Source organism: Canis aureus, chromosome 24 (genome assembly GCF_053574225.1).
Source record: "Canis aureus isolate CA01 chromosome 24, VMU_Caureus_v.1.0, whole genome shotgun sequence".
Lineage (NCBI taxonomy): Eukaryota > Metazoa > Chordata > Mammalia > Carnivora > Canidae > Canis > Canis aureus.
The window spans coordinates 49,452,062-49,477,295 of record NC_135634.1 but is presented as its reverse complement, the minus strand read 5'-3'; the positions used below and the strand labels follow the sequence as shown (position 1 = coordinate 49,477,295).

Sequence of the window (25,234 nt, the reverse complement as noted above, 5' to 3'; positions counted from 1 at the left end):
CAGTTGGGGAAGCGTCTGTCTTTGGCTCAGGTCATGATCCTGGGGTCCTGGGATCGAGCCCTGCATTGAGCTCCCTGCTTCTCCCTCTGCCCCTCACCTCTCCCTTCTCCCCTCATCGCTCCTGCTCTCCTTCTCAAACAAATAAAACATTTTAAAAAAAGAAAGAAAAGTGAAATTTTAAGGGAGAAAAGTTTTAAAGCAGAATTGGAGAGGAAGTTTAAATCGTTTGAAGAAAATGGAAAAAGAGAAGCAAACTAATTGGATATGCAGAAAACGGGCACTGCTCTTTGTCATTTTAACAGTCACCAAGCCTGATTTGTTGAGTGCACAGTGGTGCATCGGTGAGATGCTGGCCGTAATACTTGCCCAGATCCCTGCAGACCTACCACTGCCCTGCATTTCCTAGGTTCCACGGCCCATCGCTGGCCTAGAATCCTCGGTTATAAACAGACACAAACTATTCATGTAAGCGCACACTTGCCTGTTTGGAAACAAGGCATCGAAGAAAATGAAGTCACAGGATCTCAAATGTAGAGTTTTCTCTCATACGCAGGAGTTAAAATGAGCTGGCTGTGAAAATATTTCAATTTTTAAAAGTCTGGCTTTTATGTATTCAATTTCAATAATTTTCTGGTACACATGCGACAAGACCGTGGAATAAGCACTCACGGTGGCGAGATCTTACAATCACCAGAGCAGCTGGTGCAAAACCACTTTGAAATTCTCTGAGCCCTGTTCTCCTGGGTCATTCTTCTGGCCTGCACCTGGTCACCTCGTCTGTGCGGGTACAGAAAGGTCACCCACCAGCAACCACTGCCATCACTACTCACTCCCTCTTTGCACTGCTTTACCCGGATCTGGCCAACAACTCTAGAGGGCAGGTTTCAGCTCCGTTTTCAGACAGCAAATGAGACACAGTGAGGCTGCGTAGCTTGCTCATAATAATACACGGTCAGGAGCCTAATTTTCATTTTGTGGATTAATTTCAGCCGTCGTGGGCCTCAGGCTGCCTCTCCCAAGGCAGAGGAAAATCACCTTCCCTCCCTATTTGCAAAGACAGGGAGGCTGAGGTCTCGCAAGGAGTCCAGCCTCCTTGTACTGACTTAGTCTGATTACAATCCACGTGGGCAGTGTCCACCATCCCTGGGGCCAGCCTCCCACACCAGGTGAGCACCTCCTGCCTACAACAGGCAGAGCGGGGACAGGTTTTTTTCTCCTATTTACAGGGGGCCCAGGAGGTCTGTGCAGATGGGAACTGTATATGTCAGCCACCACTGAAGTCACTCACATCTCGAAGAAAAGGTAGTTAAGTCTTGGAGTAAGAGGCAGTGCAAACAGTAAAAGGGAAAGAGTGAGGGTTCTTTCTCCTGAAGGACAAAGCTTTCTCTATACGCGATCATCACGCTGACTGAGCACGTATTCTAACACAGTGCAGGCACCAACACCCCTTCCTTTCGTTCTGGAGCCTGGACATTCAGCACGTTCGTGTGCTGCACATCTCCCTGCTGTGTTCCCTGGTCTCGATGGCATGCTGTACCGGGCGGTCTCTCAGGGAAGGGGTCTACCACAGAAAACAGGAACCCCCAACTGTGGAAACCCCCAGAACCAGCACTCCCGGGTCCTAGTGACAGCAGGAGTTTAAATGTCCAGGTCATGAGCTTTTCTGATCGCTGGAAACACTAAGCATTATAGAAAGTACAGGGCAATCCATCTCATTTCTAGAAACTCTTAAAAAACCACTTTCCTGCTTCTCTACCTTTGTATATCACAAAATAAGAACCTATATTGCAAAACTCTGTTGCCTTTCCCTATTTTCTACATACACCCACAATTACACTCAATTATACTTTTGAAAGGAAGATTTACATTTTACATACAGTCGCTATGTTCTGGTTTGGGAATGAAAGACATCCCTGCTTTTTGATTTAAGGTACCCGTGATGAGCGTTTCCCTCTGCTCGGTAGGGAAGTGAGACGTCGGGGGTCTGGGCTCCTCTGGGGATGTGGCGGACAGGTAGCCTTTCATTCTTCTTCTGAGTCTGAATCTTTTGACATCACATCTTTCCAAACTGCCTCATATACCTCTGTGTCTTCTTAACCTGAACCTCCCTGAGGTACTGACGTCTTGGTAACCGAAGGGCCTTCCTGTAACATCACTTACTGCGCTCCAATGTCATTTCCCCCTCGGAGCGGGGTAACTGATGCTCACAGTGAAGGCTCTTAGATTAGCAAGAAATGGCTTGGCTGTTCAGAACTTTTCTTTTCTTTTCTTTTTTTTTTTTTTTACTTCCTGGGTTCTCAGCTGTCTACTTCCACTACAAGCTGGGTCCCGTCTGCTTGTCTGCTGGCACAGTGCCTTCCGGATATGAAGTGATCACAAGGTCTATTACTTAAACGGATGCGTGACTAATTGAGACCCCCTGGACAGCTGGACCTGAGGGGTATGAAGTATGCCACCATGTCCTTAAATGAGCCATTAGGAGCAAAGCCAGACCTTAAAATGGCTTGATGACCTCACCGTTCAGTGAGCTGGGCTGTTGAATCATCTCCCCAGGGGCCTTTGCAAGCAGGAAGGAGAGCTTCCCCGATGCCCATTCCAGGGTGACTGTGGCTTTGCTAAAGTTAGAGGCATGAGCTGCTCCCTTTCAAGTCCCTTGCAGCCCTCAGATGGGAGACTCTCTAGCAAGCCTGATAGTTTTCCACTCATTGGGCACTAGTGGGGACGGTGTAGCCGTCCCCTGCCTCAGGACACTTACGCGGGAGTAGTCGATGCTTACTTGCCAACTTCACCGTCTCCTTCAAAGCCTTCCAAGGACTGGCTCATGTAAGCAGAGCAACAGAATGGAGATCTGAACCACAGATCACAGGAGACACTACAAGGGAAGATCTTCTCAATTCTCCCCAGGAGGGTGCGACACTAGCCCCAGTCTAGGTGCCAGGAGAGAAGTTCATTCATTACTGACAAAGTAATGAGTCCTTCACGCAACACAGACTGGGAATTAGCAGGCCAGAAGTAGGTGCTACTTTGAAGATAATGTCATGTAGAACCACAGCCTCAGCCAGAATTCAAGTAGCCCAAAGAGTGGAATCACAGGCTTGTAAAATTATAAAATGTTTTTATTTCAATTACATAATAACACTTAGGCTTGCCTCAAATTTTATTGAGGTTTTGGTCTTTTTTTGCATTCAATTATACCTTGTAACAGTGATATGAATTCATATAATCTCATAAAGTGTCAACAGCATTCATCATGTACAGTCCTTTGTGATTTTAATATTTTACAATCATTCTTTTTATTGAACTTTACAATTATCTTTAAAAATGCTTCCTTATATAGAAAAGATATATTTCCTTCAGGAAGAGCAAATGAAGAATTTTCCAATAAGAATATAATGAGATACAACAAATGAAAATATTTATACCAAAATACCGAAAGTGATTCACCTATTTAAAATATCCTGTTATAGTCCAATTAGCAGTTTGCACAAGAACGGTACCTTTTTGTATTTTTCTTTTCAATAACACACATATAGAAAGCGAAGTAATTTTAAAATTAAAAAAATAAATTTTAGAAATGGTCCCCCTGCACAAATGCTGCACTAGGAAGTGCAATTTCAACGTATGTCTCTTCCAGAAACAAATTAGAAAAAAAATCTTTGTATAAAATGACTTTAGTACATTATAATCAGCACAAAGTGAAGTCAAAAATCTACAAAATAAATTCAGGCATCATCAACAATGAGATCAAAAGGTATCAGACTGAGATAAAAGGCTTCTATGAGGTAAAGGGAAGGAAGATCTCCCAGTGCTTGAAGATATTTATTTCTTATCCCTAACATGATTACTGTCCTAAGGTGCAAATCTTATCATAACTCATTGACCTATACGCTATTTGACCACTTATCTCCTTTTAGAACAAAATACCATATAGGTTATAACGTACACATCAAAATCAAATGTCAGAGTACATATATTTGAATGAGACACATTAAGTATCGACTATACTCACAAATCTCAGAATGCTTTGGTCATTTCAGTTGGATGCTGATGTATTTGGTCAAGAATATCGGCCTAAGGCAAATGCTAAATAGCTTCATTTGGGTTGTAAGCAGGAATAGGACGCGTACGCTCTCGCTGGACACTGCCGGACTGCTCTCAGTTGGAACGTCTACCGATTACAGACGTGCCTTTCTTTCTGATCTGGGTGATAACTTTAATGAGGAAGAGTATACGTCTACAGGTAACAGTCTATACTCAGCGTGCTAGGTAGCTCGGCGGTTGATTGTCCTATGGTGCATCTAGATGAATGAGGAGCATTTTGGGAACCTCGCCCGGGGAGACAGCAGATGGGCCTCTGACAGCTGGACTTCCTGTGCAGTCCTTGGCCCTGCCCACTTAGGACATGGTACACTCTTCATTGCTTTTGCCCTTCTCGCTTCCGCCTCTCGGCTTGTCTCTGCCTTCTGAGTTGGAGGCTCCCAACTCTCCTGCGGATGCTACGTGATCATTTCCTACGGCCTTCCCGACTATCTGACTGGGACCCTCTGCCGTCTCATGCTGCTCTGTACTTCCTGTTTGAGGGGCATCGTCAGTGTCCTTGAGGGGACCTTCATTCTCCGGCAGGGCGCTGCTGGACGCTCCTCCATGGCCTGGTTCTGGAGCACTGCTGTGAGCGGCGCCATCTTCCTTAGCATCATCTTTCCTAACGGCTTCATCTAGCTCCTTATCGCTGGCACTCATGTCTGATGACTGGGTTGTGTCACCCCTCAAACCTAATGTGTCGCCATCAGCTGTTTTCCCCCCCTTCTTAGTGTTTACATCATTATCTTCTTGATCAAGTTTCTCAGCCAACTCAATTTTCAGATTTTCTGGACAATCAATCTTTTCACTGCTTCCTGATATGTTTTTCTCCTTTGGACTTTCAGGTACCTCATTTTGTGTTTTTACAACTGGTTTTGTGTCACTGAGAGCTGCATGCTCTCCTTCCTTCACCTCACTTCCATCTGAGTTCTGAAACGTTAACTCTTTCTTAGCATCTTGAAGGGTTTCTACAGGTGCCGGTGATTTTTTCTTGTTTTTCTTCTTCTTGTTCTTTATCTTCTTCTGTGATGAAGCCAGTGCGTCTCCCTTTTGGTCACTCTTTTCTTCCTCAGGTTCCTTCGTAACCAGGGGCTTGCTTTTGGCATCTGGCACAGCTAGGCCTGTTGCTCCCTGAGGACTGCTTTCAGCCGCCGGGCAACAAGGAACATCCTGCACTTCTGTCTGGCCTGGTTCCTCATCCCTCAACCCCCTTTCCTCATCCTCCTTTTCATCATTCTCCTCATCTACTGCTGCCCTCTGACCTGGGAGCTCTGGGGGCTCTGCAGCTTCCTGCCTGGAGAGCTCTTTGTCTAGAGCATGCCCTGTGCTTGTGTCTAACTCTGTGTGGGCTTCTGCTGCACACTCCTCATCATGGCTCATGTTGTCATTGTTATACGTTGGAGGCCCGGAGGCTCCTGTGCCCACCTGCTCCCCAAGCCCCATTAGCCCTGCCTCTACCACACCCTCTGTGGGGCTCCCACCTTGCTCCCCAGGGTCTGCACTGTCCAGCCCTCCAACTTCAGATGTTTGCAGAGGAGCAGATTCTTGACAAGGCTTTGTGCTATCCTCTCCCAAGCTGGTTTTCAAATCTTCCTGTTTTTCCGCAGATTCTTTACTTTGTTTTTTGATATCTGAGGCATTGCAACTGTCCTGCCCACTCCCAGGACCTGGGATTTCATCAACTAATTCACTCAAACATTCGGACTGCTCAAGGGGAGCCCCAGTCCTATCATCTGGTGTGCCTGTGACCTCATTGGACTCAACCTGAGCTGTATTTTCAAGGAAGGAGGCGTTCTCTAGAATCTGGTTTTGAGCCTGCTCCTCATTCGTAGCATCTGCTAATACTCCTAGAGAGGGGGCACTGTCTTCAGAGGCTTTCTGGTCCTCGGCATTTTCACCAGGATGGAGCACCTCTGTGTCCACACACTCCTGGGCTGGGTCCTCTCTGTGCTGTTCTTGCTCAGAATTCTGCAAGATTTCTCTTTTCCCCACATTCTCCACAATTTCACTTTTCACCTCCACTTCACTGGCTCTTCCTAAAAGACCATTGAGAAAATTGAAGGGACCCCATGATGTGGTGACCACTTAACACATACTACAGCGTAAACACATGTTCTCTCTCCCACCCGACCCCATTCCTAAGGAGAGAGAGTCATCAAAGAATCACACGGAATAGAAGCCTTTGCCAGGTCTGTGCGGCAAAGCAGTCATTGCATTAGCAAACGTCTGATCAGCGAAGGCCACTGCCACCATCTCAAAGGCAAGGGCGGCTGCTGGTGCCATCTTGTGTGAATTGATTTTCAAAGGTGCAGTTAAGTTTTAACAAATAGAGCTCTGAATCAGGCAGCCAAACAATCCAAAATAATGGGTCTGAGAATGACCTAAAGTTCGTGTTCCCCATTCTTGTTTACAAATGCACATCTGGCCTACTCACACTCCTCCAGCTGTCAAACTACACTGTGCACCACACAGCCCTATAAGACCACCTCCAAGTAATTTTTAAAAGAAACATTCAATCCACCTTAGGAAACTCAGCTTCAAGGGCAATCTCAAGAAAGATACTTTTGAACTAGTTTATGTGAAGAGAAAAGAAATCCACCCCACCCCCACCATCTAATCTCTGGGTTCCTGAGAAAGCAGCCAATGCCCTAACCACTGAAGGGGCTCCACTCCCAAAGGGCTTGGAGTGGGGGGAGTTCTAGCAGGTGGCCAATGCTTAACATCAAGATGACCACTTCACTAATAATAAGTTACTCATCAATTAAAGAAGTACAAAATTTTTTTTTTTGAAGTACAAATTAAAAACACGTTATGACTTTGGAATGGATGCTTATATCTGAGATTCTCCAAATAAACCGACCCTTGGCGTATCGGATGCCATGTTGCTGAAAGTCAGAGCTTGGTAATTTTATTAACACGTGGTCTCCACGGGCGGGTGCCCTTACCCCGGGAAACTGGGGAAAACAGTAGGACTTCTAGTTAATTTTACTTCACCCTTTAAAGATGTCTATCAGTGAACATGCCTTATGATACACACTTTGCAATGATGAAACAGTACGTGTACATGTAAATTAAAAATATATGAATTGGAAAGTCCCCATAATTCTTTGCCGATAGGGATATGTGATCCAAAAATATCTGGAGACCACTTACAAACGTGATTATTTCTGGTTCTTTAAGGGTTGGTTTCACAACGGTTAGCAAAGATTTATCAAGTGTATGTTTGAACAAGAGCAATATGGTCAAATTCCTAGCTGCTCGCACAGCTAATAAAAAGGTAAGATGGAAGCCAACCAGTTTATCTTCTTTCAGCAACTTTTACTCAATCGAAAGTGCTGTGTGCCTTAAGAGGTCATCCAGGTAATGAGGTATACCTCTCTAGGAAGCAAGTCCTGAGGAGCTGGGGCCTACAGGTTTCTACATTCCCATAAATACAAAGAAATAAGATGAAAGCTTCTAATTAAAGCCACGGGCCCTGACCATATTCCAGCCTCACCGTAAAAAGCAGGAATGTAACTGGTAACGAGGGACAAGCGAGGCCTTATCTGCCGGCTGCGACTCCAGGCTGCACGCCGGATTTAGGGGGCTTATCCCAAAGCTAAGTGTTAGGACAAATATTAATTGGCAAATCTTTTCAGATGTTTGCACACTGTATAAAGCATTCTCACAATCTGGTGGACTCCCCAATTTATGTTCTTTCAGAAGCAAACACTGACATACAAAGGAGCATCACCTCTAACAAAGGGGAAGGCATAATCAGACCCTTGATGGGAAGGGCACACCTTCCACCGGGAACCACACTCGCCACCGGGGGCAGCCTGTCTGCCTCACCCCCTCCGGGGCTCCCGAGTGGTAGCTTGAGAACGGCAACCAAGAGGTCCTGTCACCAACCCCACCCTGCTGCCCACAGGCACCTCGTACCCTCAAAAAACACTTGGTGGTGTGTAGGATGGGCAACGTTGGCTTGTAAATAGGGTCACCTATCTTACTTCACTGCCTCTGCCATTCTGATCTCTTGAGAAGTCTGTAACAGAGTAAGTTAAGAAGCCATCCTTGGCACACATCTGAGGAAAACCAAACAGGACTGCCAAAACCGTCCCTTTAATTCTCAAGACAATTTTCCTTGCATTCACAGTCTTACTTGGTGGCTTTGAGAAGCAAGAGAAACGTATTCTTCAGCCATCGGTGGTGAGCACTGCACAGGGATGCACGCCAGACAACATGTGGGTGATCACACCGTGTGGCAAGGGAGCTCCCAGGAAGTGGTAGGACAAATGGCATGCTGTGTGATTGTTAATTGATCAGTGATGATTATGTCAATTCTAATAATGCACGGAAGGTGGATCGATGCGGACTGTGAGATAAAAAGACCCAAAGGGAGGGGAGTACTTACCTAGCGTCCCGTCCCCCGTCGTCTTGAGGGCATTTAACTCTTCTTTCGTTATCTTGGATGGACCTTGGTGTCCAACGTTATTTAGAGTTTCTGAAGTCTCCCCGTTGGTAGCTATGTCTGAATTTAGGACTATTCCATGTTTCTGGGAACAAAAACAGACTCACTGTAATACTGACTGGTTGGCTTAACCTCTATTTTATTGACAATAACGAAAAAGAAACTATTTTTCCCTGAAGTCGAGGGAACAGAGTCCGAGCAGTGGTAGGCACCATGCTCATAAATATCCTATCAACACACACAAATCTGGGATGTCTTCCTCCAAGGGCCACTTCCTTCTTGCACGCTCCAGTGCACGTCTTGACACGCTGGTAACAAGACATTAAAAACACGCATCCTTTTTAACTGGAGGTAGTGGTCTGCGGGCTGCTGCAGAGTAGAGCATCAAGCCCGTCCCCGTTAACGGACCTGGCTGTTAAAAATCCTGGTTGCATTCTTTAAAAAGAGAGACAGAGATCAAGAAAGAGATGTGTGTGATCTGAGAGGAATTACACACAACTTACGCTAAAGGAGGAATAAAGAAGTGGCTAGAATGTTTGGTATCTTCAGAGGAAACATAATTCATGCTCACTACACAGTGAAACACTCTAAAGCCAGTTATCTTCATCTTGATGGAGGACTCACTTGCCTTCCCTGCTGCGACGGCTGTCTCCCGAGCATGGAGGCGCCCCAGCACCAGGCTCAGCCCTGGGAGGAGCAGTGACAGGAACCTGTCCCCTCTGGTTGACTGCTCTGGCCCTGCCCCTGAACATAAGCAGCTGGCACTGATATGTTTCCACTGACGATCTAGGATTTTCCAAGGCTGGACCCCTTCTCCAGACTGTCTCCTGCAATGTTGATAACCCCTCTACCCCAGAACCCCTTTTCCTTCACTCCATGTCCAGCCAGCAGCTGAGGACCCCCTGACGTGGCACAAACAGGACAAGGAAACGTCCTCAACCCACGGGGTCTCCAAGTCTAGTTGGCGTGAGCCTCACCCACACCACCGTTCAGGTGAAGTCCTTAGCTTTGGGCCTTTAATATAAAGAAACACATTCTCCAACTGGAAACTCATTCTCCAGCTTTGAGTAATGTCCTGGACAATCTAATAATGAGTACGAGAAAAAAAATGTAAGCAGTATACAAAAAATTCTTGGAAATCAGAGCTGTTCCAAGCTCAGATGTGCTTGGAAACATCTAAAGGAACGGGGCAGAGCCGACTGCACCTACATTCATTGAACGTGTCTCTCCGGTGTCAGTTAACTTCAGATTTGAATTGATTAACAGAAGTAAAATCCATGACACAAAATTAATTAACACGAGTACACACACGGAATCATTCTTGAGAACTGGGATTTTTTTTTTTTAAACTATACTTTGGCTTCATACCTTTAGTTCCTCTTTCAGCATGACTACTTCTTCTCTAAGATCGTCTCGGTCACTCCTTATGGAATCAAAGAACTCTTTCTGCCTCTCTAAAGCCTGATTGTGGGCAGAGCAAAGAGAGAGAAGATTCGCAGGGGTGAGCAGGTGACTAAAGCAGGAACGAGAAGGCTTCCGCTACACAGACCGTCGGAGTCAAGGCACCGCGTAGACTATGCTTCGAGATACAGACAAAAAGCGAGCACTGAGCATCTGGTTAATTTATGCGAGCCAAGGACTGCAGCCACCTGCTCCCGTACAGGCACGAAGGGTGGAGGGCGGTGGAGGCCACAGGGCGTGCGCAGCTTCCTAGCTCTTGACAGAATGAACAGAAGCCATGCGCTCACTCAGAGGACAGATGCGTGAGGATGAAGAAGAAATGCTTCGGAAACCCCGAGTGACAACTTCTACTAGTTCTCTACATGGATTCTCAGCGTTTGTTGTCTCAGACCAACACAAAGTGGCCCTAAAGCAAACACACAGGGCGCATGCTCACAAGTCCTAAATGAGTGTGGAAGAGGCTCTAATGAAAGGGAAAACCAGCACGGCCTCGGGAGCACGGGCGATGTGCTCCTACACAGGAGGGCATCGGAGCTGTGGGGGGATGAGGCTCCGTTCTGCGGGCCCCTTGTCATGAGGAAGCATGGTGGTTACTCTACGTGGGCTCCTTCCTTCCTATGCGTCACTCCTAAAGGAGTGTGTGTGTGCGTGTGTGTGTGCGCTCTTGCTCTTCTCATCAAGGGGGAGGGGCCTGGGTCCTCCGTGGGGACACGTCAGGGAGGGAATACATGGGCACAGCACCTGCCACCTTGCAGCTTCCTCGGAAGCCTCTAAGCAGAGCCCATGTGGGTGAGGCCCTGCACAGGGCATCCGAGAGGCCGGAGCCTCCCCGTGCCCCACCTGCCCTAGGGCGCCCTCCTCACTCTTGTATCTGAGCGTGCTGCTGGCTGGACTGGTCCGTGGGCAGAAGGCCCGGTTAGTGTGGACAAGATGCCAATGGCCGTGTCGGACGTCGACTTCAAGTTTGGAGCTCACATCGGCTGGAGTGAGCTAGTGCGTTCCCTGTATTATTAGTTTTGAGTCCCACGGGGCCGCATGCATGCCCCCACAAGTTTCTGCACACCCAACACCTGGAAGCACTGCCTCTGCTAGCGGACTGGCCCTTTGGACAGGTTCACGTGGGAATCCTACCCCTATCTTCTTGTCTTTCCACTCTATTGTTTCCTGAAGATCAGAAATCTCCCTGATATAACTCGCCTGCTTCTGCTGTAGCTGTCGGATTTCCTGAAGGATAGGAACAGATAGAAAGGAAGCAGATAAAGGGTTAGGCAGGAAGACGAAGTGCGGGGGCAGCTAATCCGAGAGCTCTGAGTGCCCGTGCGCCCACCGACATGCGTGGAGGGGGTACGAGCCCCATTTCCTGCCTCGGCCTGGGTCCGTCTCTGCTCCCTGGAACCTCTTCCTTGGCCTCGCCCCCAGGTGCCAGAGGGGCAGACACAAATCCCACCGGGGGAACATGCTCACGTACAAGCGCCAGCTCAAGTTCTGATCAGGGGAAAAGGTTAGACCCGACCCTGTATCGGTTTCCTATCACCAACGTAACAAACTACCCGCAAATCCCGAGGCTTAAAAACAACACAAATTTATTCTCTTATAGTTTTGGAACTCAGAAGGCCAAACTGAGTCTGCTGCCCCAGAATCAAGGTGTGGGCAGGTCTGGATTGTCTCTGGAGGCTCTAGGGGAGAACCCGTGCCCTGCCCGCCACCCCCAACCTTATTTTTGGCTCCCAGAAGCCGCCACACTCCTCGGCTCATGGCCCCTTCCTCACATGGCACCAGCCTCGCTTCCCTCACATTTCCTCCTGCTGCCCCTCTTGCCTCCCTGTATGAGGACCATGTGATGATGGAGGGCTCTCCGGGTAATTGAAGGTCATCTCCCCATCACGAGGTCCCTGCCCACCATCCCTTCTGCTGTGGGGGGTGCCACCCCCCCCCCCCAGTGAGGACTTAGAACTTAGAATGCCCTAGAGCATCCTCCCCACACGTGGGGTCCTGAGTGCACATGCTGTTCCTCTATCTTCCAATGTTCCAGGGATCAGGACGTGGACACCCCAGGGGGCCCCTGCACTGCCCGCCACGATGCCCGACACACACGAAGCCCCCAGAGAATGAGAATCTTCATCGATGAAAACCATTTTTCTTACACAAGGCACAAGGCATTAGCCTAAACTCTTCAGTTTCGAGATAACTGTTACCTTTCACACTGACCCACCACATACTCCCGAGACGCAGAAGGGAAAGAGAACCAGGAATTCACACCCACCTCGAGCATTTCTTCCCTTTGCTTCAGGGCCTCTTTCACTTCAGCAAACTGGAACTGCAGGATGCTGTGGGCGTGCTTTTCCCTCTCAAACTCCTACAAGGCAGGAAAGAGCATGGATGCAGTGACAGAGTCACACCTGCTGTCTTGCACGCTCCTGTGACTTGCACGGGTCTGGGAACCAGCTACCTGTGACCACGGCATCACGATTCTCAAGGCCTTTGTCACAACACGAGCCCACATCTGATCTCCCGGAAACTCTCCCTGAGGACCTGATGCACCTGACAGGTGCCCCTGACTCCCGATAGGCCAGCAGTGGGACCATGTGCTCGGAGGGCCCGGAGGTGTGAAGCACCAAGGATGAACGATCCCTGATTATGAAGTTCGATTAGGGATACTCTTTAGGATAAAAAGAGGGTAAACACAGTCTACCCTGGCAAGCGGATGGCCAGCTCTGTACTCCAGGGGCCCCACTCCAGGGACAAAACAGGAAAAGGTGGGAGAGGAGAAGGCGCTTGCCGGTACACGGCTGCTCCCCTAGCCCTCCCCTCCTCTCCCCTCCCCCCTGTGACATGACAACATGTGCTTCTGGTCTTTGGCTCAGCTCACAACCTGCACAGCTCCTGAGGATGGTTTGGTGCCCACCTGACTGTCGACAGTTTAGGACGACAGGGGATATGCTTCCCAGGTCAGCCAGGGGTAATTCTGGAAGGGCTCTGACCTTGGCTTCTCACCCGGGCATCATCTGCTCACCCACTTTCTGAAGCCTGGGGGTGACTGGGACCCTCCCAGCTGCAACAAGGGCCTGCTGGTCCATGTTCCCCAGCTTGGGACAACATTCTAGGATCATCCAAATTCTCTGGAATTAGATGTGGGGGTTCTTGCTCTACTTTCTGATGTCTGAGGAGGACATCCCAGGAACACTAAGAACACACTAGAGTATCCTCCCCACAGGTGGGGTCCAGAGTGCACACACTGCTCCTCTATTTTTCACTGTGACACGAGGTCTCCTGGGAAGTTTCTCCTCTGTTTCAGAGTTTAGCTTTCAGAAACTTCCTAACTAAAATTCTTCTTTAGTTTCTAATTCAATTCTATAGCCGTCAAAGAAGGAGGCCCTTGAATTGTTAATGACACACTGGTTTTAACCCTTGGGAGTTAGGGACCAGAACCAGCTAAAAAAAAAAAAAAAAAAAAAGATAGTGACATTCACAAATTAAATTTTCTGTTTACCTCAGCAACTCTGAAACATTGGACAATATCCTAGGGTTTGATAGACCAACTAATTCCGAAAACTATGAAAAGCAAGTATTCCTTGCTTTATATCCCACAAAGACATCTAAGTAGTCTTTTGTCACCGATTTCAACATAGGCTCAGACTTCTCACTGCTATCATAAATTAAGTTAGCTTAATGGAGATCTGTAATTCTTAAATGGAATAAGATAAATGAATATATTTGCAACTATTTCTCCATGGTGTTAAGAGATAACAAAACACAAATCCAGAAATGTATACTAATAGGAAAGTCACCTTTTTTTTTTTTTAAAGATCTTATTATCATGTCATTTCTATGCCTATGGGGGATCAAATTTATAACTCTGGGATCAAGAGGTGCACGCTCTACTGACTGAGCCAGCCAGGTGCCCCAACAGGAAAATCCTGAAGTACCCAATTATGTCCATCTAAACATGCTGGTTCTCTGTAGGCCTGTTTTTTCATGGTTATGACTTTATCACACATGCAAAACACAGTGTTCTCCCAGTAAATTGTTTCTCATTTACAGAGTGGAATTGTGCATATTAATGTTGCAAATCCCTCAGCAAAGAGCATGGCATTCTTACAGATATGTTTGGGCTTCCTGAACAAATGGAGAACTGTCATTTTTCCAAAAAATAAAAAAATGATCATACACACACACACACACACATGCACACATGTGCACATACCCCACAGATGCGCCGTATACCACATGCACACTCTCTACCGCTCTCTCTCAGACTGAAGCTTACTTTGCTTTTGTCTTCGTACTGCCGCCTGGACTCAGCCAGCTGCTCTTCGAGCTCTAGCAACATATCCTTTAGGGTATCAACCTGGTACATGAAATTCGTCTTTTCATTGTCTAGCTGAGCATTAGAAACCATAGCCTTCTTATACTTCTCTTCAACTTCTGCCAGCGAGTCCTGCAGAAACCGTGTCATGTTTTTGAAATTGTAGACGAGAACAAAAACAAAGATTAGTTTAGTAGTCTTTAAAAAAAAAAAAAAAAACCACCTAGCCCTAATCTTAATTTCTTAGAGCAAATAGAATGGATCAGGATAAGAAACACACGCTAACTTCAAATGCACAGAAACTCCCCCTTTTCAGTCGGGTCACATCGGGGTATTAAGCACTCAGAACGTTAGTTATCGACTCAGAAATTTAGCTCTTAATTGCATCCGGGAGGAGGACGGCTTCCACGGCCATTGACAGGGGAGGCTCGCAATGAGCAGGCTCTGGGCGCGGGTAGCAGTAGCCTGACCGCATGACTCCGTGGTGCCCGCTGGGCCGTTCAACAGGTTTCTGAAGCAGTCACTCAAGAAATGTGACCAGGACCCAGAAAAGAGCCAGTGTGTCACCTTAACAAACACCTGCCACTTGCTGCTGGCTACCCCCTGTTGGGGCTTGTGAACCAGGAAAGGATAAGGTGAAGTTTTAAGTTTCGGCCTCTAGGACAACTAAACAAGCTATTCAGGTCTCAGTGGGTCAGCCCCGGAAGGACAAAGGGCATTCCTTTGAAGGGACAGCCCAGGGAAAGAGGTCTGCAACAGAAACACAGCCCTCCTGCGGACACCCTCTTTGGCCAGGCAATGGAGGAGGGCAGCATTTCTGTCCCCACACAGAGATCAGGGGAAGGTGACCCCAGAATGGGGAGGGCGAGTCCCTGGGTGCGAACCACCGAAGCTAAAGGTGGGCACTGCGTGGTCAGGTGTGTCCGGTCCCATGAGGAGGCCTCACGGACCGGTGCTGCTCTCGCCTGCATGTGTGAACCAGGGCAACGATTTCAGGTGGGACCAGCAGTTCCTAGGCTGGCTCAGTGACTTCCTTCTCCCATGCATGAAAGTCAATCATGATTTCCCCCTCTTTTCAGGGAGAGGCGACAAACATGCCAGTGATTTATTTAGTAGTAATGTTTTTTAAAGATTTTATTTATTTATGAGAGACACACAGACAGGCAGAGGGAGAAGCAGGCTCCCTGCAGGGGGCCCGATGCGGGACCCAAGGATCACACCCCGAGCCAAAGGCAGAGACACTCAACCGCTGAGCCACCAAGGCATCCCTTATTAGTCATTTAAAAACCAACATGGCCTTTCTCCGGTGCCCCTGTGACAAAAACAACTCAGATTCTTCTGGGGGTACTTTTTGGGGAGCTGAAAAGGGAGTAACAGGCTTGCCATCTACTCCTAGATCCACAGAGAACACAGTCCTCAATTACCCGCCTCCCCACCCAAGAACATGGCAACTACATTTCCTGGCTGGCACGATACAGGGACTCTACATTCCAAAAGGAGCGTGTATTTGCTCAAATAAATCCAGGATGGTGCACACTCAGAGGCAGCTTCAATCAGTGAAATCTTACGGCATGCAAGTATTCTGGATGTTTCAGAAGCCCAGCGACACGGACTGCCTTATGGGCAGACATCATATTCTTGGGGAAGCAAATCAAGTGAAGCCTTGTTTGTATGGAGCTACTATGGACAGTGAAGAAAATCCCAAAACCCTACGGTACAGTTGTGTGGGAAGTGAGAAAAAACTGGGTGTGAGCCGGGAGAGGAGAATGAGTCCAAAACATGCATCAGCAAGTACGTTAGTAACTGTTTCTACTGAGGGTTACGGGGCTCAGGAGTGGACGTGGAAGCTGCTTATGGGAGAACACTCAGGGCACAAGCCCTCGCCCGTGTTCCTGACACCCGGAGATCTGCAGTCTGGAGGCTTCTGAGAGCGAGCGTGCAGTCTGGGCGACTTCTTTAGGGTTTTCTAAAGTTAAGTTGGGTTAGTACCATAAGCCCACACTTGCATAAGCTGGTACCTTCATCTCTTTCAACCCCTGCATATATTTGCCTTCTACGTCCTGAATCTGGTCCTTCAACTCACTCAGTTCCTAGGAATTGGCAAAAGAAGGAGATGATAATGGGAAAAAAGTGAGACCGACCACCAAGAAAGAGAAGCCGTCCTCTAAATCTTTTCTACCTCTGTGTCGTTTCCCCCATTTGGGCAGTGATTTTCTTTTTTTGTTTGTTTGTTTTCCTTAAGTGTTGAAGGAAAATACAATACATTTCAAAATTATGGAGATTAAAATTGAGATCTTGCTCATTGGACACCTTCATAAAATTCAGCTCTGTGTCATTATACTTCTGCACAATTTTAGACAACAGGCCGAAGAGCTTCTGAAAATGAAATGAGTTATTTTATTCATATTTAAGAGTTCACTCAAGCTCTTTGGGTGCCTGCCTTGTGCTAGACAGTGACATACTAACGATGGGCCTCGGCAAAGCTCTGTCCTGAGCTGATGACGGAGCTCCGAGTCTCCGCCCTGCCCTCTTGGTGCCCACTGTCTGGTCTGAGCTAGCCTCAGTACATGCTCGCTGAGCCGATGAATGGTGCTCTCGAGCAGAGATGAATTATGATTCCAGCAATCTCTACTCGGACGTAGCAAAGGAAATGAACAAAAAGAGCTGCTGGAGAGCAAGGGAGGACGTTTTGGGAAGAGCAGTCCGCTGAAATCGTTCTTACAAAGCACAGGACTCTGAAGGCATTTTCAGGGAGCCCAGCCCAAGCCGTGGCTGATGCTACATCCCTTCTCTGACCTCCCTGGCAGACGGTCATCCAGCTTTCAGACACCACGGGCAGCTGGGTTTTAACTATTAGAAAATTCTTCCATCAATGAAACCAAGTCCGATCTTTAGATTTCCTCCTCGGGCCTTGGCTCTGGTCTCCAGAGGATGGAAGAGCCCGTCCCCTGAGGTCCTAGGTAGTTTAACAAACTGTACTGCCTTTCTCTCTCACACACTCGGAGTGGCCTCCCATGGACAGTGAGGACGTAGCAGAGACTAACGCTTACGTTCCAGTGGGAGAAGAAAAAAATCCCACAACGATGATCTATTGAAGGCATATGTGTGTGCTACAAATAGAAAGAAGGGGCATGTGCTAGGCAGAGGGGGACCCTCAAAGAGCAAGGCAGTGTGATTGGGAGCAGCAAGAAATGAGCAGCGAGTCCCACACGTTCCAAACAACTGAAGGCCACGTGTCTGTGCATGTCAGGTATACAGAAGTGGCCGAGCACCTGCTGGGCAGCAGGGCGAGGGCCCTCACCTCAGCAAGCTGTGCCCGGACAGCCGAGGGGGCGCAGAGGGCACTGGTGTGCCCGGCCGCGGTGGGGCGAGCAGGTGCGCCTCCTGTGGGAGACCCTAACCGACCTGCGTCTCGATGTGACTAGAACATGTGTTTACGGGACACAGGGGACCCACAAGAAAGATCCAGAACTTTACAAATTTATACTCGAAGCCTGATTTTCATAGGAGGCTCCTCTAGGTCGTAAGTAGGTTGGCAGCCTTACCTTGATTTCCCTGATGGACGCCTCTGTGTCCACAGAGATGGAGGTGTCCCCGCTTCCCCTCCGAGAGGACGTCCCGCCCAGGGAGGCCAGGGTGGCTGCGGACAGGCCGGGCAGGCTCCGAGACCCCTAGAACGCCACAAACACTGAATGTGATTTCAGACAACACTCACTTGTATGTTGGCTATACAGGTACCTTTACTTGAATCCTGTTTTCGAATGGGAAAGTCTCGAGCAGCTTATGCAAAGCCGTAAGGAAGGCTCATCTGGGGGGCCTCCAGGCTCATCTGCCTGGGACCTATCTGGGTGAAGCCGCTGCTCCCTGCGTGGGCCACGGTGAACGCCGCTGCTCTCCAGCAGGAGCCAACACACACCCTGGAAAGGCCTCCCGGGGACCCAGAAGGACGAGGTGCCGGCAGCTGGGCCACACGCAAACCTGCTCACTCCCGGGGGAGCATCTTTATTAAAGATCAACCATCGTATTTCCTCATCAGCTGCATCCATACGCTTTGGGCCCCCTGTGGATCATCGACAACACGAAGGCTTCCAGAAACTCCTTACCTTCTCGGTGAAATCCTTTTCTGGTCTCTCTTCAACCTGTAGAGGAAAATGGACACATGCTAAATACGTGAGAGCATCAGATGGGTAACACGGGCTCAGAGGTAAGACGGTAACACGACATTAGCTTCCTTTGTAGTTTAAGAACTACTGTGCCAACGAGACCCGCCGACAGGCTCCTGCCAGGCACGGCGGGGCTCGCGGGCGGCTTGGTGTGTCGGCCTCAGCTCCCCGGGTGGCTCTTCAACGTTCCTCATATCTGGACGGCATGCACACGGGCCGCAGGAGGGCTCCCGATCCCGATCGGGGACTTGATAATGAACTGAACCGGAACCCGTTTCCTTCACAGCTTCCCACAGCTGTGTGTGTTGGTCTCGATGTGGGGGAGGACGACAAGCTCCAGGTGTGTTCACTCCCCAACATTACTATGGTTACAGCCCGAGAGCAGGACCAGGCCTCTTGCTACCTGGGTTGCCAGCAACAAAAAGCAGCGGAGCCAATTGCAACGCTTCCTACTTCTCATGAGGAATGGAGCCATGGGTTGACCATCTTGGGATTGAAGACTCTGGTTTAACCATCTTGGGATTGATGCCCAGACGTGGGGAGCTGGCAGGGGGTGAAAAGTGAGACCCCCCCCTTCGCCCCGAATCCAGCTTTCCACGTTTCCTGTTTGCACATGTCTCTGAAGCAACTCTGTCCTTGGCTTCAGGACCACAAATCACTAAAACACGATGATCTATTGAAGGCACACTGTGCGTGCTACAAACAGAAGGGAGGGGCACGTTCTAGGCAGAGGGGGGGCCCTCAAAGGGCAAGGTAGCGTTGTAATCTGGTATGTAATCCAGTGTCCAACACATTCCAAGAACAATGGTTGCTCAGGCCGGAGTCTCAGTGGGACCCACAGCAGCCTATGGAGCCCTGACATCGCCCCCAGGGGACACCCTGAGCCTCGAAGGTGTCTGGGGGGTCCACAGGCTGAGGCTGGCACTGGTGCTGCTTCTTTCTTTTCTCAACATCAGCAGAGCAAGGCCAACTTTCTCTTTTATCTGCACACTAAGAGCTCCTTCCCGTAAGCCCATCGGGAAGGTCACAGAAGGTGAGAAAAAACACCGTGTTCGCTCTGTGATTTGGAAAACATCAAATAAGAAAAAAAAAAAAAAACCAATGCCATAGCTAGCTCTTCAGTGTTCAAAAAAAGTTTAAAAACAGTCTCAAAAAAGCCTTTGCCCAGAAATACATTCCAGAATGTGGAAACTTAGGATGTGTTTTTAGGTAGAGATCGTGTAGGGAAAAACTTAAGCTCTTGATGAGGGTTCTAGACAATCTCTGCTTAGCCGCTGTTTCCAATCTCTCGGGGACATACGAGGCTAAGTCTGCCTCTGAACGACAGAGGACACCCGTTTCTGAAATCCTAAGGACGAGGAGCCCGGGGAAAGGAGCTGGTGCAGTCCCCCGGGCTGCCACTAGCCGGCAGCCTGCGTGGAGCTTAGCGGGCGACCGCGCTGCACCTGCTCCTAAAGGGCCCCTCACCTTCCCCTGAGCAGAGCAACCCAGGCCAGGTGTTCTAGTTTCGCCATAATGCACAGCGTTTGACCTCTGGAAAGACTATATATATATATATAAAAGAAACAAAATCGAAAACCACTTTGAATCCATCCTCGGGGCTGCATGCCATGGTGCAGACACGGAGCAGAGCGAGACCCAAGGGGAGGCCGTGGGGCGCACCTGCTGCAAGAACCTGTCGCCCACGCCGGCAGGGGCCTGGGACGAGCCATGGCGTCCCCGCTCGTGCCAGGACTACAGGGCCGCACGCCCCGCGGGCCTTCACTTTGTTCTTGCCCTGGACTGAGCAACCCTAAACCTTTCAGGTCGGCGAGAAAACGTCCCAGTAACAGATTTGTGAAACAGGTGTGTACCCGCATTTCATAGTCACAGCTGAGCAAAGCTTTTAAAATCACAACACATAGACAGCTTTTAAAACTGGCTAGAGACAGTCACTTCTAAAATATTTCTGTTGGATTTTAAATGATGGCAACTCTTCCTTTCAAAAACAGGTGATCAAGGTAGCGCACCGGAATTTTATTAATCCCAACCTTCCGACTTCGTGCCTCTACGAGCATGCTACCAAGGCTCACTTAAATGTAACGTCTGCTGGGGCCAAAAGGTCCAGGCCTCCCCTGTCACCAGCTGGCCTGCCCCCCCTGCTTAGAGACATAACTGGACATGTGGGCATGGCCGGGCCCTACGAGAGGGGCCGGGCACAAAAGAACCCTTCCCCAGGATGTCGCCAGCCCCCAGCCGGGCAACCCCAGACCCCAGACGGGAAACGGGGCCGGAGGAGCCATGTCGACGCACGGTCCCTCTCAACAAACAGGCAATAGTGACCACGGCTCAGAAAACACCCCCTTTAAGGGAAATTTCCCTTCAAATATGAATAGTGCTAGAAGTCTTCCATTAGCGTGGAAATTTTGGGTTTTAATTCAGTAACACTGACGTTCTCCCGAGTGACTTGTCCTTGAACTCGTGGATTCGTAACGCATGACCTGCCTTTCCACTTGCTGCCCTTGCCTCTTCATACAAACATAAAACATGAGTCACTGAAGTCTTTTGTTTTTCTAGCTCAAACCGGCCGGAGGTTCCAGTTCATCACTCATGCTTTCTCTAAATACACACAGGGAACATGAATCTGGCCTCCACTCAGGACACCTCTGATGGCTGTTTCAGAAACACGGCAGCCTCTCTGGATTCCTGGCTGGATCCTGGGGCCCGGACGATGCAGATGTGTGGGCTTCACCAGGCGAGGCCCTCTGCGTGGGTGGCTTCAGGCCAGAACCAGCGAACCACCCGACTGCAACTCTCAAAGCTCCCCGCATCTCTCCCCAGGGGTTTTCTATCACATGCGCGCCCACTTGCTGCCTGCCTGTCTTCCTGTCTTCTCCGGCCTAGGCATCCTGAGGGCCGCAGCAGGTCGGTGTGCTCACCACTAGCCCTGGGCCCAGCACATTCCAGGTACCCGATGAACACTGGCTGAACGCGAGGGCCACAGCTTCCTCGAGGGGAAGCCCCCAGACTTTCTGGACAAGAACATCCAGCTTATCTACAGAATGGGAAAAATGTGAATGAGGTCAGACAGGTGGGCCCGGAGATGGGGCGGCATCCGCTCTGCCTCCCCGCAATGCCGAGAGGACCAAGGGGCAGGGGGGAGGGTCTTCGGAGGCTGAGGCAGCTTTCTTTTCTTCCAGGAGAACAAGCTACCACTCCCTCCTTTCTGGTGACTTTTGCTCTTCGGAGGGCCCCTCCTCCACGTCCGGGGGCACCAGCCTTTCTTCCACACCCAGCCTCCCTGGGCTGTCTCTGGCCCCAGTCCTATTTCCTTCCCAGAGAGGCCCTGTCCCCTGCCCTCCCTCACACTCCCCTGGATTCGCATTCCTGATGATTCACCAGGCCGTGGATCACTCCCCAGGAGCCACAGGACTTGCAAGGGCAGGAGACGGCAAGTTGCCAGTCCCCGGTTCTGTTGGTGCCCGGATGGGGCGGAAGGATGGCCCGTCCCACAGCCTGCGAGATGCTGACCTTCGCTCGCGAAGTGTGCCAGCCGTACGGCAGCCGGGGGACCTTTGTCAATGAGCAGTTGTCTCGGGGAAGAGAAAAGATGGTTTGTGTGTTCGCGATGAGCTGCAACATTGGCTCAGCCCCAAATGCCCACCTTCCCACCTTCCATTCAGAGCTCGGTGAAGCCAGAATCGGGCACAGTTAGGTTTCCTGGGCTGAAAATGCAGAGAATGAAGACGAGGAAGAGCTTTGGAATCCGAGGGCCCTGCAGCCCCTGTGCCCGCCGCTTCCTCCCCTGGACGCGGCCTGGAGAAGCTCCCAAGGATGGGGGACTCGGGAGTCGGGGCGCAGCTGGGGCCAGGCCTCCCCCGGCCGCCCACCGTCAGTCGGCAGGTCCCAGGGGCACGAGCCTAACGCCACCTCTAGTTGCGGTCACCCACGGAACCCGTTATATGTGGGTGAACTTTTCACAAATGGAGAAAGCATACGACATGGAAATCTGTGTCTGATCCCGACCACTTCTGTCGCAGTGGCTAGAAGTCCTCTTATCCTGAGACTTCATCATGATGCCCGAAGAACCCCAAAGCGGTTCAAGAAGCGGTTCAAGGTGGCGTTTCCAGCTCTGTGCTTCCCGGGAGCTGCGCCGAGGGGCCCTGCGGTCCTCCGGTCAGGCCACGCCGCCTTCTGCCAACCGCAAATCCTCGTACTACTTTCCAAAAGGTGAGTGAGCGCGAGGGGGTGTCACGCCTAAGGAGGAGTCCCCGTTACGTTTACCGTGGAAAGTTCTAAGGCTCCCCGTGGGTGAGTGCGTATATACTGTGCTACCACGGGGCACGAAGCACGCCACAAAACGCAACTCGCCCGACTTAAAATCTGACCTTACACTGAACAATGAACATCTTCCTATTACTGCTGGGTTGGTCGTCGGTGGAGCCCTCCTCCCCCACCAGGAAAATACCAGCACAAGCCCGGGGATGAATGGCTCTGGCCTCGGCCTTGGAGTCAGGGACAACAGAGCAGGGGCAGGAGGCCCGACTCAGCGATAGGGGCTCAGCTGCCAGGGATCCTTTATTTGCTTTCCCCAGAAGCAACCAGTATATGCATTTGCATGCAATGTCAAGGCTTGAAAAGACTGTATCTAATTTAAAAAAACAAGCAAATCACCAGCAACCAACAGGTGCCTCTGTGCAAGCAGAAGAGCTCAGCTCGATGGCCTCTTCTTCTATTGCCAGGAACCCTCCCTAGATTAGAGGCATCAACACGTCTACCCGTGGTGCTGTGTCACTAAGTCGAGGACCACGCCACGCTTCTCTGTAACTGAGGAGCAAGGCAAGAGACCCACTTTGCTCATTTTGCTTCCGGGCAGCCGGGGTGTATCAGGGAGGGCACCACTGGCCTGTGATGTGGCGGGCATGCCCAGCACACAGCCCCAGCTCCTGCCCACTGGACGTCATGCCACCCGCCCAACCCCAGATGCGCCCCAGGCAACCGCCCTGCACACCCTCATCACTGGAAGAATGTACGGTAGCCTCACACAGAGCAGCAGACTCAAAGACACAGAAATCCCAATGGCCCTGGGAAATATGCGCAGCAAGGACAAGGAAAGGCTGGGACCCAGCTGGTGAGGGACGAGAGCCAGAGGGATGGTGGGGGCGGGGCAGAACCTGGGACCCCGGGGCCCTTCTAGCTGGTCCAATGACAGGTGACATGACAAACAAAACATCAGAGCCAGTCGTTCCAACTTTTAAATCATAACCCGTGTCCCCACCCATGCACCTGGCGACATCTGCACCCCCTATATCCATGCACCTGGCTATATCCTGCTCCCTCATCCATGCACCTGGCTACATCTGCATGCCCTACATCCATGCACCTGGCTACATCCCTGCTCCCCCATATCCATGCACCTGGCTACATCCCGCCCCCCACTGGACCAAGTGTCCCTCCTCCTCCAGGTCGGACTCTCAGCCCCAAACACTGCTAACTTCTTACACTGATCCTTTAGAAATGTTGCCCTCAGGGATAATAATATGCTACATTTGGCAGCACCTTCCCCCACCGTGGCGCTTCTTAGACCTGAAATAAATCACGGAAAGCCCTCCCGCTTCATCGGCGTCTAGGAGGCCTTCGGAGGCCGAGGGCTGGTTTCAGAGGACAGGGGACGGGGAAGGACCCCGGCAGAGCGAGAGCGGGAGCGGGAGCAGGTGCGGGAGCAGGAGCAGGTGCAGGAGCGGGAGCGGGAGCAGGTGCGGGAGCGGGAGCAGGTGCGGGAGCGGGAGGCATACTCACCACCGGGCTGGCCCGCGCCGAGCTGGCTCTGGACGAGGCTCGGGAGCTGGAGTTGAGGTGGCCGCCGTGCTCCGAGGGCTGCCCACGCAGCCCGCCGCCGGGACGCAGACAGAAACAAAGGGACAGGGTCAGCGGAGGCAGGGCGGGCCCGGGGGCGCCGGCAGCGCCCCGCGGGCCGTGCAGGTCAGCCGCGTGCGAGGCAGAAAGGACAGGGCTGAGCGCGGGCGGGGCGGCGGGCTCGCCTGGGAAAGGAGGGCTGAGCCTGTCACAGCTTCAAGCACATGCCCGCTAAGGACAGAGAGAAATTAGTCATAATATCAAAAGAACAGAGAATTCCTGGTCAGTGAGGAGAAAGTAACACAAAGCGTCCGTTCAGCTCGGAGCGGAGCCCGCCTGGCGGAGGCGCGGAGGGGCCACGCCGTCCGGGTGCGCACGACAGCGACGGGGAGCGACAGGAGCCGCCCCCGCCAGCGCAGAGTGGGTGCTCGGCTGTCTAGCAGTGGGACACAAGGCCTGGTCGCTTGGGGTTACTACAAAGCCGGGCACGGCTTCCGGAAAGCGCCAGATTCCCCGGTCTGCTTGCCTGCCTGGTCCGTCCGTCCCTCCGTGTGCCTGGACGTGCTCTGCCAGCAGAGGAAAACACCGCTAACTGACCTGGAAGCTACGTCCTCTGGAGTAGCCCTTGTGTTCACGTCTGTTCCAGTCTGAGATACTTTCTCGTGTGTTTTTGTTTTCAGTCTTACTTTCCTCTTGAGCCAGGTGGGGGAGGAGGGGAGGCAGGATTCAAACCGATTGAGGGCCACAGGCACCCCGTGGACTGTGGGGTGGCCTGCGGGGGATCGTCCCCGAGGCCTGCCCAGCCCGGCAGCAAGCCCCTCCACCCAGCAGCCCCCAGCCCCAGTGCCGTGCACCCTGCCAGGCAGGCACCAGCTGCTCTCCCCGCCGCCCGCGCCTCGCCGCACCCGCAGGCCTTCTCTCTATTGCAAATCATAGCAG

At 50.8% G+C, this 25,234-nt stretch overlaps 1 protein-coding gene across 50 annotated transcripts in view; it reads right to left on the bottom strand.

The window, feature by feature from the left end:
- The window catches only part of LRRFIP1 (LRR binding FLII interacting protein 1), a 139,288-nt gene that overhangs the window by 7,894 nt on the left and 106,160 nt on the right, over nucleotides 1-25,234 (bottom strand). For 23 of the 50 annotated variants that reach the window (XM_077869357.1, XM_077869360.1, XM_077869362.1 and 20 more), the window contains 10 exons: nucleotides 24,239-24,316; nucleotides 18,401-18,436; nucleotides 17,843-17,968; nucleotides 16,316-16,387; nucleotides 14,259-14,429; nucleotides 12,255-12,347; nucleotides 11,123-11,215; nucleotides 9,899-9,991; nucleotides 8,474-8,615; nucleotides 3,096-6,116 (listed from right to left, as the gene is read on the bottom strand). In XM_077869357.1, coding sequence (XP_077725483.1) covers nucleotides 4,396-6,116; nucleotides 8,474-8,615; nucleotides 9,899-9,991; nucleotides 11,123-11,215; nucleotides 12,255-12,347; nucleotides 14,259-14,429; nucleotides 16,316-16,387; nucleotides 17,843-17,968; nucleotides 18,401-18,436; nucleotides 24,239-24,316 — 2,625 coding nt within the window. In that variant the 3' untranslated portion in view covers nucleotides 3,096-4,395. Of the gene's footprint in view, nucleotides 1-3,095; nucleotides 6,117-8,473; nucleotides 8,616-9,898; nucleotides 9,992-11,122; nucleotides 11,216-12,254; nucleotides 12,348-14,258; nucleotides 14,430-16,315; nucleotides 16,388-17,842; nucleotides 17,969-18,400; nucleotides 18,437-24,238; nucleotides 24,317-25,234 lie in introns of those variants that run through there. The other 27 variants (XM_077869377.1, XM_077869379.1, XM_077869383.1 and 24 more) reach the window with 9 other exon arrangements.